At 44.2% G+C, this 16043-nt stretch overlaps 1 protein-coding gene across 3 annotated transcripts in view; it reads left to right on the forward strand.

Annotated features, from left to right (window-relative positions):
• The first annotated feature begins 7498 nt into the window (after positions 1-7498).
• ZC3HAV1 (zinc finger CCCH-type containing, antiviral 1) overlaps positions 7499-16043 on the forward strand; it is a 66133-nt gene continuing 57588 nt past the window's right edge. The window contains exon 1 of one of the 3 annotated variants that reach the window (XM_032642875.1): positions 7499-9016. In XM_032642875.1, the coding sequence (XP_032498766.1) occupies positions 8709-9016 (308 nt within the window). In that variant the 5' untranslated portion in view covers positions 7499-8708. The other 2 variants (XM_032642874.1, XM_032642876.1) reach the window with 2 other exon arrangements.

Consider the following 16043-nt stretch of genomic DNA (forward strand, 5'->3'; position numbering starts at 1 on the left):
CGGAAGGTCCGTTTTAGTTCATCCCCTAGTGCTGAAGGCAGCTGCTAGCAAGAGCTGAAGGTGACACAGAGTTGTGTGCTTTGAAGTCAGCAAGTCCTGAATTTGAATCCTGCCTCCCCTGCTCCTACTGGTGTGAGCAGGTTACTTAACTTCTCTGAGGTGAAATAAAGGTACTGTAAATAGAGGTACTAAAACCCACCTCACTGATTTGCTTACGATTCACCTGAGGGCTTCCCTGGTGGTGCAGTGGTTGAGAGTCCGCCTGCCAATGCAGGGTACACGGGTTTGTGTCCCGGTCCAGGAAGATCCCACATGCCGTGGAGCGGCTGGGCCCGTGAGCCATGGCCGCTGGGCCTGCGCATCTGGAGCCTGTGCTCCACAACGGGAGAGACCACAGCAGTGAGAGGCACGCGTACCAAAAAAAAAAAAAAAAGATTCACCTGAGATCATTTATAAGTGAAAGGTGGTATAACATAATGGTTAAGCCTGTAGCTTCAGGAGATAGACTGCCTGGGTTCAGTTCTTGGCTCTAGTACCTGCTTTAGCTGTGTGACCTGGGCAAATCACTTAACCTCTCTGGGCTTCAGTTTTCTCACCTGTAAATGGAAGATGATAATAATAGTTCTTACCTCCTAGGTCCATTGGTTGTGAAAGTTAAACAAATTATACACAGAAAGCATTTAGAACAGTGCTGGGCACACGGTCAATGCTATTACATGTGCTTCCGTCTTCATATTATTTTTTTATTGAGATATAATTTACATGCCATAAAATTCACTACTTTAAAGTGTACAATTTAATGGGGTTTTTGTATGTTCACGAGAATGTGTGTCACCGTTATCTAATTTTAGAACGGTTTCGTTACCTCCAAAAGAAACGTGTGCCCGTTAGTAGTCACTCCCTATTCACTCTTTTCCTGGCCTTCCTGACAACCATCAGTCTATTTTCTGTCTCTGTGGATTTGCCTATTCTGAACATTTCATGTAAATGGAATCATACAGTATATGACCCTTTATCTTTGCCTTCATGCACTTAGCGTAACGTTTTCCAGGCTCATTCACATTATAGGATATACTAGTAGTTCATTCCTTTTTCTTTTTTTTTGTGGTATGCGGGCCTCTCACTGTTGTGGCCTCTCCCGCTGCGGAGCACAGGCTCCGGACGCGCAGGCTCAGTGGCCATGGCTCACGGGCCCAGCCACTCTGCGGCATGTGGGATCCTCCCGGACTGGGGCACGAACCCGTGACCCCTGCATTGGCAGGCGGACCCTCAACCACTGCACCACCAGGGAAGCCCAGTTCATTCCTTTTGATGGCTGAATAATGTTCCATGGTATGAATGCCACATTTGTTTAAGTCTTCATATTATTTAAAGCACCTAACACATAGTAAATGCTTAGGGCCTGGTGGTCTTGTCAGCATCCCACCCAGTGCCATAGGATTCAGGGCACAGCCCCAGTTCTATTCTATCCCAAGGGGAATAGTACTCAAGGAAGAAGCCCAAGCCATGGAAGTCCACCCTGATGCAGCCTGCTGTGGGCCTCTCTCTGTCTGCCATGCCCAGCCATGTCTTGACCTTCCATAATGTGGTCTCAGAAATCATGAGTTCCCTGTTGTCTCTCCCAGTCACACACAACCTGATAACCTGTTGTAATTCCCACTCCCTCTCAACTGCTGTTTTCACTTAATCTGTTCTTTTATTCCTCCTCTGGGCCTGATTACCTCCCCAGTTTCCTTACACAGTGCACATTACTTTGTGTTTTGGACCTTGGTTACTTTGTGTATTTGGGGATGTTGTATTAATTATCCATTGCTACATAACAATTTACCCCCAAGCTTAATAGCTTAAAGCAATCAATATTCTTGTCTCCCATGGTTACTGAGTAGCTCCCATACTGCTGAGTAGCTTAGCTGGGTGGCTGTGGCTCAGAGTCTCTCCTGAGGTTCAAGTTGCGCTGTCAGCTGTGGGGATGTAGTCATTGGACCTCTTGGCTGGAGCTGAAGGATCCCATTCCAAGGGGCTCATCCACATGCCTGGCAAGGTAGTGCTAGTTGTGGACAGGAGGCGTTTGTTACCTGTCATATGGGCCTTTCCATAGGGCCTCTTGAGGGTCCACACAACGTATCAACTGGCTTCCCTACGGTGAGTGATAAAAGAGTGAACAAGGAAGTCACAATGTTTTTTATGACCTAGCTTTGAAACTCACGCTGTCATTGCTGTCATATCCCACTGATTACAGAGATCAGTCATATGCATTGTGGGAGGGGACTATACAGGGGTATAAATACCAGGAGGTAAGACTTGCTGGGGACTAGCTGGCTGCCACATCGAGCCATTGTCTGCATGCCTGTGGCCTGTGCCTTCAGACGAGTGTTATCGAAAGGTTTGCAGCCTGAAGTTCCTCATTTTAACACCACCAAAGCAAAGTCTATAAATTCATCCTCGAAGAGGGAAATGACCCTCCTCACTCTGAAGTCAACCCCTCCACCTGTATACTCCAGCTTCATCTAGTCCCAGTTCTTTTCCTCCCAGGGAGCCTTGCTGCTGCCAAGTTCAATGTCGGAAGATCCCGTCTGCCTGCTCCTCACCTCTGCCCTCCCCTATCTGGCTGACTAATGCCCCCTCTGACTCCCATATCTCCTGGAGAGCATCTGTTTGCCATGGACTTTGGACATTCCATCTGACTCAACCCTCCAATGTTTATGTACTTTAAATTTCTATGACTCAGCACAGCTAACTCGTCACTGCCTTGTGTATGTTTTGCTTCCCTCTGATTGGTGGTTCAACTGATTCACATAGCCTGATATCACGCTAATGTGTCCAAGCAACTGCAGCTTTGCACTCTCCCCAGATATTTCTTTGAAACTTTCAAATATGCCCAGATCTTCCAGTAAAACAACAGCAATAAATAAGCAAACAAATAAACAAAAAATCTCTCTAGCTACCCAAGTAATTCCTCTCCTCTCTTCTCCTTTCCTTGTCAATCCTCTAAAATGAGTGCTGTATTTTGATTTCCAACCTGACCATTCTGAGAACTCTCTATCGAGTAAGTTGGAATATAAGATTGTACACAGAAGTTATTGACAAAGGAGTACTGTCTCAGGATACGGGGTCTAGGGGGTACAAGGAAACTGTATGAACAAGTAGCCCAGATCTCCATGTCACTCATTACACTTGCACCAGCACCCCTCCACCAGCTTATACCTATGGCCACATGAGGGGTGTCCCATGTAAACAGTAAAGGAAGAAGAAAAAGACCAAGCTGGGAGTATGGATGAGTCCCCTCAGTATGTGGGTACAAGCTGAAAATGGAAGGCAGCTACATTACAGTCATACTTAGGGGAGGCCTTGAAAAACGGTGGTGAAGGAAAATCTCCCCAATGGAGGAGCTTTCAGATGTGCACTAGGTCATCTGCGTTGTGTGGAAGGAGAATGGCCCAAGGTTAGAACAAATGTGGACTCATGGACAGTGATGTGTGGCCTGGCTGGTGTCTAGAGGACCTGAAAGAAAAAGATTGTAAAGTCAGAGACAAGAAGAGCTGGAATTGAGGCACATGGATGAACTATAGGAGTGGATGCAAAGTGGGAAGTTGTTTGTATAATGTTTTAAGCCCACTAGTAAATATCCATTACAAAAGATGTACCAACTAGACAAAGTAATTTGGCCAGTTAATGTAGCCAGCCTTGGTCAGAGCAGCTGTCCCACCCCAGCTACGTGATGGGTACCAAAGAGCCTACAGTGGCAAAAGAGATGGAGGCAATACAAAAACCTACAGCGTGGACTGTCATTTACCAAAACAAATATAGCTACTGCCACCTCTAAATGTCCAATGTGCCAGCCATTAAGACCAAGGCTAAGCACTATTCCTTAAGGAGACCAATAGGATACTTGGTGACCAGTTGTGACATTGTGACGTCTTTTTTCCTGGAAGGGCCAGAGGTTTACTGTGTCAGGAAAAGACAGATTCCAGGTATGGGGTTGCCTTTCCTGCCTGCAGGACCTCAGTAGCACCACTCTGGAGGCTTAAAGATTGCCTGATCCACAGACATGGGATCCCACATAACACAGTATCTGACCAGAAGATTCTTTACAGTAAATAGAGGAATGGGCCCATAAACATGGGATCTACGGGTCATATCACACACAGTGTAATCCCAAAGCTGCTGGATAGATAAAATATTGGAATGGTCAGTTAGAGGTGCAGCCGAAGCTCCAGCATGGAGGCAATATACTGCAGTGATTATATTTCCTCCAGGACATCGGAGTATACTCCTTCAGTCAGATAACATAGGTGTGTCTTCCACAATGGGTGGAAGCATGAGTGGCCCCAGTTAGCATCATTCCAATGACCCAGTGGGGAGGAAGAAATTTTCCTCTACCCTTCCAGGTTCTTTTGGCTGGTCAAAAAATTAAATTGACATGAGACAGATTAACAGAAGGAAATCAAAGTTTAATATCATGTATACATGGGAGAGATGCAGGAAAACTGAGTAAGTCCCCCAAATAGCTGAAACCCTCACCTTAAATACCATCTTCAGCTAAAGACAAAAGAGCATGTTGGGGGTGGTGGTTTGGGACTTCAAAGGGGAAGAAGGCCATTCACACGGAGATGGAAAAGCAAACGTTTGGTAAATAAATGTTTGCTGGGTCAGGCAGAAACAACGGGACACAGAGTGGACTCTGATCTCTAGGCCCTGTTTAGTGTTTCCCCTACCACCCCTAGCCCACATTCTTTGCAGGTATCTCTGGTGATAGCTCTATTTGGGAACAGACCCTCTATCTAAAATTTTTTTAGGCAGTTGTGGGAAGGTCAGAGTTTCTTCCTGAGTCTTTTGGGCCTTGATTATTTTCAGCTGGAAATAATCCACGTGCTAAAGTGATATTAGGGGGCGGCAACTTTTGCTCTCCTACAAATCCACTGAGCTTCCCTGTCCCCACAAGTCCGGGTTCTGCGAAATTAGAAGTCTTGGTCCCCAAAAGGGGCACATTCTTGCCTGGGGATACAGCAAATATCCCATTGGATTACACGTTATGGCTGCCACCAGGCACTTTGCCCTCCTAATGCTGAGAGACCAGCAGTAAGACAAGGAATCACTGTCTTATCAGAGGTAATTGACCTGGTCAGCAGGAAGAGGTAGGGCTGCTGTTAGAGGGGGCAGGGAGGAATATGTGTGTACTGCAGGGACCTATTTGTGTGTCAGTTGGTACTCTTTTGCCCAACTGTGACTGTGAATAGACAAGAGCAGCAACAGTGGTCTGAGAAGGTGCTTGGACCTCTTAGGAATGAGGGTTTGGGGTACCCACCCAGGTGATCTACTGAGACCACCTTAGGATGAGGGGAATTAGAAATGGATAGTGGTGCCATCATCAAAAAGTCTACAAATAATAAATGCTGGAGAGGGTGTGAAGAAAAGGAAACCCTCCTGCACGGTTGGTGGGAATGTAAATTGGTGTAGCCACTATGGAAAACAGTATGGAGTTTCCTTAGAAAACTAAAAATAGAGCCACCATATGATCCAGCAATCACGCTCCTGGGTATATACCTGGAAAAGATGAAAGTTCTAATTTGAAAAGATACATGCACCCCAATGTTCTTAGGAACACTATTTACAATAGCCAAGACATGGAAGCAACCTAAGTGTCCATCAGCAAATGGATAAAGATGTAGTATATACAATAGGATATTAGCCATAAAAAGGAATGAAATAATGCCATTTGTAGCAACGTGGATGGACCTAGAGATTATCATACTAAGTAAAATAAGTCAGAGAAAGACAAATACTATATATCACTTACATGTGGAATCTAAAAAATAGTACAAATGAACTTTTTTACAAAACAGAAATAGACTCACAGACACAGAAAATAACCTTATGGTTACCCAAGGGGAAAGGAAGGGAGGGATAAATCGGGAGTATGAGATTAATAGATGCACCTACCATATATAAAATAGATAAACAACAAGGATTTACTGCATAGCACAGGGGACTATATTCAATACCTTGTAATAAACAACAATGGAGAAGAATCAAAAAAAAAGAATATACATATGTATAACCGAATCACTTTTCTGAACACCTGAAATTAATACAATATTGTAAATCAAATATATTTCAATAAAAAAAGAAAAAGAAATGGATGGTGGTGGAGGGAAGTGATGAGGGCCAGTTGTGGTCCTACAACCAGGTGCAGTGACAGAAGCCGTAGTTCATTCCATTAACTTCCCTCTTCTAAGTTATTTTTCAGGAAGAGCGGCCCATCGGAGTGCTGAAAAAGCTGTTTCCCGAGTACAGATGGAGAAACAGATCCACGTGGCACGAAAGGTAGACTAGAGAGGACACAGGGCGTCACTCAGATTTCCCTTCAAGGCAGGGCTTGCTCCCCAGCTGCAAGGAGTGTGTTTAGCTGAGCGCCTCCAGCTGTAGCTCCTTCAGGATTCACCTCAGTGACTAAGCTGAAGTCAGGCACTGCTCCAGCGGCCCCTGCCAATGACCATCCAAAGCAGTGGTACAAGGGCCTAGGCTTTTCTGCCCGAGGCTAGTCTCCTGCTCCCGTTGGGCCGGCGGAGACCTTGTGAGGTCTGCATCGTGGTTTGACAGCCCTCACAGACCAATCCTGCTGCTTCTCCTGACTTTCTCTGGCGTTATACTCCAGGAGATCTGTACTCTCAACTCCATACCAGTGTCTGCTTCCTGGAGAACCCAACCTATGACAACACGAATTTCCTAAATCTCTGCTTTTTTCCTCTCCACAACCCCTTAAATTGTTTCTCAGGGCCTCAAATTGAGGGGAATTTTATATCTCTAATCCCAACCACTCTAGCCAAACTGTACTCTTCTCCAACCTCCTTTATACCCCGTTGCAGCACTTAACCACGGATTCCCTTATGTTTTTTTTTTTTTTCTCCCTTATGTTTTAATGTTTTCTCATGTCTTCCCAAACATAAGCTCCTTAAGTGTAGGGACTATTTCTTAAACTTCTGTATGTTCAGAGTGACTAGCTAAAGTAAGGGCCACACAGAAGATATTGAATTTAATTGATTTGATATTGAAAGCCCAGTCCCTGGGAACCTGTCAGACCACAAATCAGGCCAAGTGGATTAAAGGAAACTATAAAGTAATAGCTAGAGGGAACATAGCATTTGCTGGTTTTCATAGCAAAGTACTGTATTCCTAAGAGACTCTGATCATCAACCATGAATCACCAATCTGAGAATGCCCATTAATCATTTTGAAGAATTTCTAGTTTGACAACTGAATTCTATCATTTAAAAAAAGGTTTATTACTTATCCCATCAATGACCTATATCACCTGGGAGTGTTGGGAGGAAAAACCTTTTGCCTCTTCCAATTCGAGTCCAGTGATTGGGTCCTGCAAATTAACTGACAATAGACAGATTAAAAAGAGAAAAGACAAGATTTATTTAGCATTGGGGGGGGCAGTTTTCAATAATGGAAACCTCCTGGAAGAACCTGAAGTAACTTTATATATCTCAATTTAACAAAAGGGGGGTTTTCAGGACTTCAGTGGGAGAGTATGGAAGGTTCTACTGGGCTTTTTGATGCTAATTGCAATGGACAGTCTGTCTCCAGGGCAACTGAATTAGCAGGAAACTCCCTTGGAAAGGGTTGAAAGGTAGCTGTATTTTCAGGACGCTTTGCTTTAGTCAGATTAAGAGAAACTCAGATAAAATTTCTTTCTGTATCTTCTGTAGTTCAAATGTTCTCACTTTATACCAACTCTGGGGGTCCAAGTGAGTCCCCACTGAGGGAAAAGGTCTTGTCCGAATATCCAAAGAGAGGAACTTATCTGAAGCCTTGGGATATGTCTAAGCACGCCTGCCCGACTGTGACTGATTACTATCAGGGATTAAGCGGTGTCTGGGGCACCTCTGTTAGTGACTATAGACAGGCAAGAATGTGTCAAGAAGTGGTTCTTCAAAGAGCTCATAAGAAGGCAAAAAAGAGGGAGAGCAATAATACTTGTCCTTTGAGAAGGAAGGGTGGTGTGAGAGAAAGTTCACAGTGGTCCTGGCCAGGCGGACCACGATCTGGGGCCCAGATTTGGGGAACCGCAGGTTCCCAGGCTCCAGCTTGTAGGCTGTGTTTACTCAAATTACTTTCTCAAGTAGAATGAGGATGACAATATCTAACTCGTGGAGTTGTAAGATTCACTAATACCGGAGGCAGGGCGCCGGGCTCGGAGCAAGCGCTCACTTGGGTCTGTTCTTTCCGGGAATGGGTGGGCCAGAGAACCTAGCACTCCTCAAGAAAGCTCCCAAGACTCGCGTCATTCGTCACTTTGGCTGGTTTATAAAAACTCCACCAGAGCCCCGAGATCAATTTTTAGTTTCTCTTCTTTCCGGAGAAGCCTCTCGGTGCCCAGCTGGGGAACCTGACCCTCGAGGAGCCGTCCGGTGGTCGCCGTGTCGCCGGCAGATTAGCCCGCGCTTGTTCATCCTCTTTCCACTAGGTTACCGTCGCGATTGACTTTAAATCTGACACAGGACGGTGAGATTTGGCCTCTCGACCCAAGTTTACTGGGAAACCGAAACCGCTGGGCTCGGAGAGCGGCGGCGGAGAGCGCACGCTCCCTCGCCCCGGGCGCGCCCAGCCCGCGCGCCGCCCGCGCCCGCCCCCGGGACTCTTAAGTTTCGATTCTCCCTGGAGCAGAGTCCCGCGTCGCGGCCAGGCCAGTACAGCGCGCCATGGCTGACCCGGGGATATGCTGCTTCATCACCAAAATCCTGTGCGCCCAGGGGGGCCGCATGGCCTTGGAAGCGCTGCTCGACGAGGTGCAGCTCTCCGAGGCGCAGCTCTGCGAGGTGCTGGAAGAGGCCGGGCCCGACCGCTTCGTGGTGTTGGAGACTGGCGGCAAGGAAGGGGTCATCCGGTCCGTGGTGGCCACCACTCGAGCCCGGGTCTGCCGTCGCAAGTTCTGCAACAAACCCTGCGGAAACCTGCACCTCTGCAAGCTCAACCTGCTGGGCCGGTGCCACTATTCGCAGTCGGAGCGGTGAGTGCCCTGGGAGGGAGGGGCGTCTCCCCGGTCCCGGTCTGGGAGGACTGTCGCGGCTGCTGCTCCGTGATGAGGGGCGCGCCCTCGCGGGGACCTCGCACCCGATGACTCTTCCTCCAGCTGCTCACTCCTCTGCTTCCCTTCTTGCTGGGCCCGCGCTTCTGCTCTCGAAGGTTCCCTTCCCTCCAGCGCCTTCAGACCTTCCTTCGAATATGGCTAGCGCGCTACTGCCCCGGTGAAGACTACGATTAACTCCCCACCTCCATAAGGATAAAGTACTTTTGGGCAAGCCAGGGCCTAGACAATTTGGATGCAGGTTTGGGAACGAAAGAAAATGCCTCCATTCTCTGGAATCTTGAGTCTTCCCCTCTCTGCTACCTTACCCCCTAGGTATTGTGTGGTCTTCCCAGCCCCCCAGCCGACTCGATCCCGGGATATGTCTCCATCGCTGCGAGCTGCGGGTCTCTGCTTGGCCTTCCTTTCCAAGCGCCTCCTTTCCCCTCATTATCACTTTTCTCATATCTGACTCTAGCCCGCACCACCAAGACCAGAATGGTTCTATTCAAGGTTACCAATGATGGGCCCTCTTCCAGAACTCCTTTCCCGTGGGCCCCGCGGTGGCCTGCACCGCTGACCGCCTACCTTTAGGACCACTTTGAAACAGTGTGCCATATCTCCCAGGCAGCTGCTTCTGTGTTCCCACTTGTTCTTTTTTTGCTTCCTGCATATAGGTGTGCCCCAAGGTTTCAGTTAAGCCTTTTGATGTACCTGTATTCCAGGTCTCTCCCCGAGAGCCCTCACTTCCTTGGGTTTAGTCGTCACATCTACAAAGATGGCTTCCTTGTGTACATCCGCTGCCCCGGCCTTCCTACTGACTCTAGGTTCTTCATCTCCAGGGGTCTGAGGAGCATCTGCACCTGAATATCCTGCCAGGCTTTGTCGAACTCATCTTCTTTCCCCCAGCGCAGGGTCTTTGACACTCCCCCCCCAACCCCCAAACTCTTATTCCTCCTTCATAATACCTTAAACACCAAGTTCTTTTATTGACCAATCCCGTCCCTTCCCTGTCTGGTTCCTACTTCGCATCTCACTTCTAAATGAATGCCTTGTTGAATTAATGAATGATTTTCTCTGACCATAGTCTTTCTCCCCATCTTTCCTATCCATATGTACTTTTGCTAAATTATTTTTCTTGATGTAGTACTTGTCACACTTCCTCCATCCTTAAAAACTTTAAGTGGTGTCTTAGTGTCCAAAATGGTGGTCATCAAACTTTCCAGCATGCGCTTATAAGCGAAAAACTTTACTCACTCGCAATACTTGTCTGATAAAACATACAAAAGACAGATGTTTTAAGTGGATGTGGTAGGTGAGATAATTTTTAAAAAAAATTTGTTTAGAGCAAAACTAAAATTTTAAAAATATGCCCCATTGTTCTTAAAAATAAATATTTATCATGTCGTGAGGCAACAATTTGAAAGTCTATTTCTGAGTTGCAGGAAGTTATGTGTATGGAAGGAGTCATCTAAGTCGGCAAATAAAATCGGGAAGGAGGAAAAGAGGGTAGAGAATAGAAAAAAGGAAGGAACATTCTAACACTCTTCCGAATAACAATGGAGATGGAAGACTTTGTTATCATTTCTGTTGTGAAAAATTCTTCACCAGTTAGTGTTGGCTGTTAGTTTTAAATACATAGGCTTCTTATCTTTTAATTTTTTACTATGAATATTTTCAACATACACTAAAGTAAAGAAAAGAGAATGATGAACCCCTATGTGCCCATCAGTTCAACAGTTTTCAAAGTACAGTAAGGCCAGTCTTGGTTCATTTATTCTCCCCTCCCCATCCCTGTCCCCAACTCAAACGTGTTATTTTAAACCAAATGCCAGAGATTATTTGCTTTGTAAATCCTTTAGTATCTCCAAAGATTAAAGACTCTATTTTATTAGTATAACCACAGTACAACGATCACTTTTTTTACGATTATATTTTCTTTTTATAAATTTATTTATTCATTTATTTATTTTTGGCTGTGTTGGGTCTTTGTTGCTGTGCATGGGCTTTCTCTAGTTGTGGCAAGCGGGAGCTACTCTTTGTTGCGGTGCGTGGGCTTCTCATTGCAGTGGCGTCTCCGTTGCGGAGCACCGGCTCTAGGTGCGTGGGCTTCAGTAGTTGTGGCGTGAGGGCTCAGTAGTTGTGGCTCACAGGCTCTAGAGCACAGGCTCAGTAGTTGTGGCATACAGGCTTAGTTGCTCTGCGGCATGTGGGATCTTCCCAGACCCATGTTGCCTGCATTGGCAGGCAGATTCTTAACCACTGTGCCACCAGGGAAGTCCCTACGATTATAATTTTAATATCATATAATATCCAGTTAGTGTTCAAATTTCTCTGATTGCCCTATACTTGGACTTTCATTTTCAGGGAAAAAAACCTACACAGTCATAATTCATAATGGTTTCAATATGTTATATATTTAATATATTTAGAAACTTTTAATTTGTTACATGCAGTAGGTTTAGAAACTTTAGTTTTTTGTTTTATTTTTGTTGTTATTATTTTGTTGTTGTTGTTTGCAACTCAAAACCATTTTAAGCTCGTAAGTTGGGTAGTTAACCTGCACTTGTTTATATTTTCAAAGAGGAATAATATATTCTATATGAATAATATGGTCTATGCAAGTTTGGGTGGATTCTCTGGAGAATTCATTAAAATTATTATTACCTTTTTTTTTTTTAGTTGAGTGTTAAATTCTTATTTCTTAAATGTATGGGTCCAGTCTTATTTTTAAAATCTTTTTATATAACTTTTGAGTTTGGGAATTACAAATTTTTAATCCATTAATGTACACTGTGTCCTCATAATAAGGACCCTTGGGAGAATTCTTTTTCTTTTGCCTAAAAGCCTAGAAAATATAATTTTTTCCCAGGTATATTTTAAAATATTTTCCCTTTCTTAGCAACTTATAAATCCTCATCTTCTAATACTTGACACGTGGGAGTCTAAGGGCTTTCTTTGTGGATTATAGGTTGGTGGGCGCTGTTGACCAGTTGATACCCATGTTGAGGTGACCATTCAGTTTGGTAACTGTTCTCTGTTTGCATGAGGATAGTTTGCCTTTTGCTGGACTTCTACATTTTCCTCTGTAGTACTAATATTTATAGATGGGCTTTCTCCTATCAGTTCTGCTGTTCCAGTCTTTTATGTTGCTTTTATTTTTAAAATTTTTTAAATTTTTGGCTGTTTTGGGTCTTTGTTGATGCGCGTGGGCCTTCTCTAGTTGCGGGAGCAGGGGCTACTCTTCATTGCGGTGTGTGGGCTTCTCATTGCGGTGGCTTCTCTTGTTGTGGAGCTCGGGCTCTAGGGGCACGGTCTTCAGTAGTTGTGGCACACGGGCTCAGTAGTTGTGGCTCGCGGGCTCTAGAGCACAGGCTCAGTAGTTGTGGTGCACGGGCTTTGTTGCTCCCCGACATGTGGGATCTTCCCGGACCAGGGCTTGAACCCGTGTCCACTGCATTGGCAGGCGGATTCTTAACCACTGTACCACCAGGCAAGTCTCTCTGATGTTGCTTTTAACTATACATTTTAGTTGACAGCAGGGCTTGCTTCACTATTGGATAATTAGTTTTGGGCCATCATTTTGGGTATTTCTATTTGCTTTGCTGAAATATACGCCCACACCTGGAGTTCTAATCCCAGTTCTGGCACAAATAATAACTACCATTTGTTGAACAAATAACTGTCTACCAAGTACTATGATAAGCACTTTAGAGATGGTATCCAAGTTCACCTCTACTATGATTCCTGAAGTAGGTATTGTAAGTCCCATCTTTTTTTTTTTTTAATATTTATTTATTTAATTTATTTTTTTGGCTGCATCGGGTCTCAATTGCGGCATGTGGGCTCTTCGTTGCAGCTCGTGGGCTTCTCTCTAGTTGTGGCATGTGGGCTCTAAAGCATGCGTGGGCTCAGTAGTTGCTGCTCGCGGGCTTAGTTGCCCTGTGGCATGTGGGATCTTAGTTCCCTGACCAGAGATCTAACCCATGTCCCCGTCTCCTGCATTGGAAGACGGATTCTTTTTTTTTTTTTTTTTTTTTTTTTTTTTGGCGAACCCGGGCCTCTTACTTGCTGTGGCCTCTTCCGTTGCGGAGCACAGGCTCCGGACGCGCAGGCTCACGGGCCCAGCCACTCCGTGGCATGTGGAATCCTCCCGGACCGGGGTATGAACCCGTGTCCCCTGCATCGGCAGGTGGACTCTCAACCACTGCGCTACCAGGGAAGCCTGGAAGGCGGATTCTTAACCACTGGACCACCAGGGAAGTCCCTAAGCCCCATCTTAATGTAAGGTAACTCAGGCCTAGAGCTGTTTAGAATTTTACCGAAGGTCCCATAGCTGATAGCTGGCAAAGATAGTGTTGAACCAAGATCTGCATGACTTCTTTTTTTTTTATTTATTTTTTATTTTTTTATTTTATTTTTTTTTATGACTTCTTAACTTAGCTACTGGTGTCGTCAAGTAGCTCTATGAAGTGTGATCTTTCATTAATTCAAGGTCAAGATATTGTTTTGCAAGCATGATTTCTGTTTAACTGTTTAAAGCAGGCTGTCTGTCTTCAACTAGCTTTGTGGTTTCTGCTAATGTGGGTGTTTCCTCTGGGTTTTTTCCTGTTTGTGTGCCTTTTTCATTTGCATAACTGAAACTTTGGGTGGGGGTGGGTAGATAGGAAGAAAACGAATTGACAATTTCATAAATTGAAAAAAAAAAAAAAAAAAAAAAAACAAACCAACCAAAAATATGCAAATAGTAGGGCTTCCCTGGTGGTGCAGTGGTTGAGAGTCCGCCTGCCGATGCAGGGGACACGGGTTCGTGCCCCGGTCCGGGAGGATCCCACATGCCGCGGAGCGGCTAAGCCGGTGAGCCATGGCTGCTGAGCCTGTGCATCCAGAGCCTGTGCTCTGCAACGGGAGAGGCCACAACAGTGAGAGGCCCGCGTACCGCAAAAAAACAAATAAAAAAAAATGCAAAGAGTAGTACAAAAAGCATCAGAGTATATATATTCTGAGTATATAACGAAAGCTATACTACTTAAAAGAATATATAGTATAATAAGCTTATAATTCACCTCCCAGAATAAATATTTACATTTCTATTTTTGCTTTTTTTATTTTAAAATAAAATAAATACCATAACAGGCCTAAGGTTATTGTTTTTTTCTCTTCCCTAGTCTCACTTCCCTCTTTCCCCAGAAGCAACTTCAATCATGATTTTGGGGTGTGTCCTGCCCTTCTATGATTTAAAAATTTCCTGTCATATATATTTGTATTCATATACAAGATGTAGTATTGTTTTATGTGTTTTAGAATTTTTACCCAAAGTTATATTTTGAAGATCTATTCATGTTGTTATAAGGATCTAGTTAATTTATCTTAACAACCATATAGTATTTCACCATATGATTTACACCACAGTTCGGCACCTATTCCTGCAATAATGGGCATTTAGAATATTTCTAATTTTTTGCTACAAAAAAGCATGCTGCCAAGACTATACATTCTCTTGGTGCTCATGGCAAGCGCTTCTCCAAGGTAGATCATTAGGAAATGGAATTGCTGGGTTCAGTTCTTGCACCACTTCAACTTTTCGGGATTCTGACAAATCAGTGTCGTAAAAGTGGTTGTACCCATTTACATTTTCATGTTTGATGTCTCAGTTTCCCCATTTTATAGCCAACTAGCACTTAGTGTTATCAGATTTTTTTGATTTATGCCGATCTGAAGGGTATACAATGGTATCTTATTTTTTTATTTTAAAAGAATTTTCTCATTAAAGTTTTTATTATGTGATATTTAAGTCTTACGAGAATGTATAAAACATACAGTGAATATCTGTGTACCCACAAATCAGCTTCAGAAATAAAATATTACACAGTTAAAACCCCCTGAAATCTCACCTTTGATCATCTCCCCCATTTTAGAGGTGATAACTAGAGATTAACATACCAGCTTTAGATACAGTTGACTAATAAACATTGTTTATATTTAAGGTGTACAGTGTGATAGTTTGTTATATGTATACATTGTGAAGTGATTCCCTCAATCAACTGATTAACCTATTTATCACCTCCTCTATTTACTCCCATTTTTTGGACGGTGAGAACACTTTTTTTTAAATAAATAAGTACATTTATTTATTTATTTTTGGATGTGTTGGGTCTTTGTTGCGTGCAGGCTTTCTCTAGTTGCAGCAAGCGGGGGCTATTCTTCATTGTGGTGCGCGGGCTTCTCACTGCGGTGACTTCTCTTGTTGCGGAACACGGGCTCTAGGTGCGCGGGCTTCAGTAGTTGTGGCACATGGGCTCAGTAGTTGGGGCTTGTAGGCTCTAGAGTGCAGGCTTAGTAGTTGCGGAGCATGGGCTTAGTTGCTCTGCGGCATGTGGGATCTTCCCGGGCCAGGGATCGAACTCACATCCCCTGCATTGGCAGGTGGATTCTTAACTACTGCACCACCAGGGAAGTTCCTGATGATTAGAACACTTAATATCAACGCTCTTAGCAAACTTCAGGTATACAATATTTATTATCAACTATGGTCACCATGCTGTACCTTAGATCTCCAGAACTTATTCATCTTATAACTGAAAGTTTGTATCCTTTGACCAACATTCCCCCCTCCCCCACCCAGATCCCTGGCAACTACCATTCTATTCTCCTTTTCTACGTGTTTGACTTTCTTAGATTCCATGTATAAGTGAGATCATGCAGGTTTTTGTTTTGTTTTGTTTTATCTTTCTGTGTCTGTCTTATTTCACTTAGCATCATGTCTTTTAGGTTCAAGCATTTCACAAATGGCAGAATTTCCTTCTTTTCATGGTTGAATAATATTTCATCTTATACATATAAACCACATTTTCTTTATCCATTCATCTGTGGATGGACACTTAGGTTGTTTCCATATCTTGGCTATTGTGAATAATGCTACATTGAACTTGGGAGTACAAATATTTCTTTGAGATACTGATTTCATTTC

The sequence above is a fragment of the Phocoena sinus genome, chromosome 9, assembly GCF_008692025.1.
Source record: "Phocoena sinus isolate mPhoSin1 chromosome 9, mPhoSin1.pri, whole genome shotgun sequence".
Classification (NCBI taxonomy): domain Eukaryota; kingdom Metazoa; phylum Chordata; class Mammalia; order Artiodactyla; family Phocoenidae; genus Phocoena; species Phocoena sinus.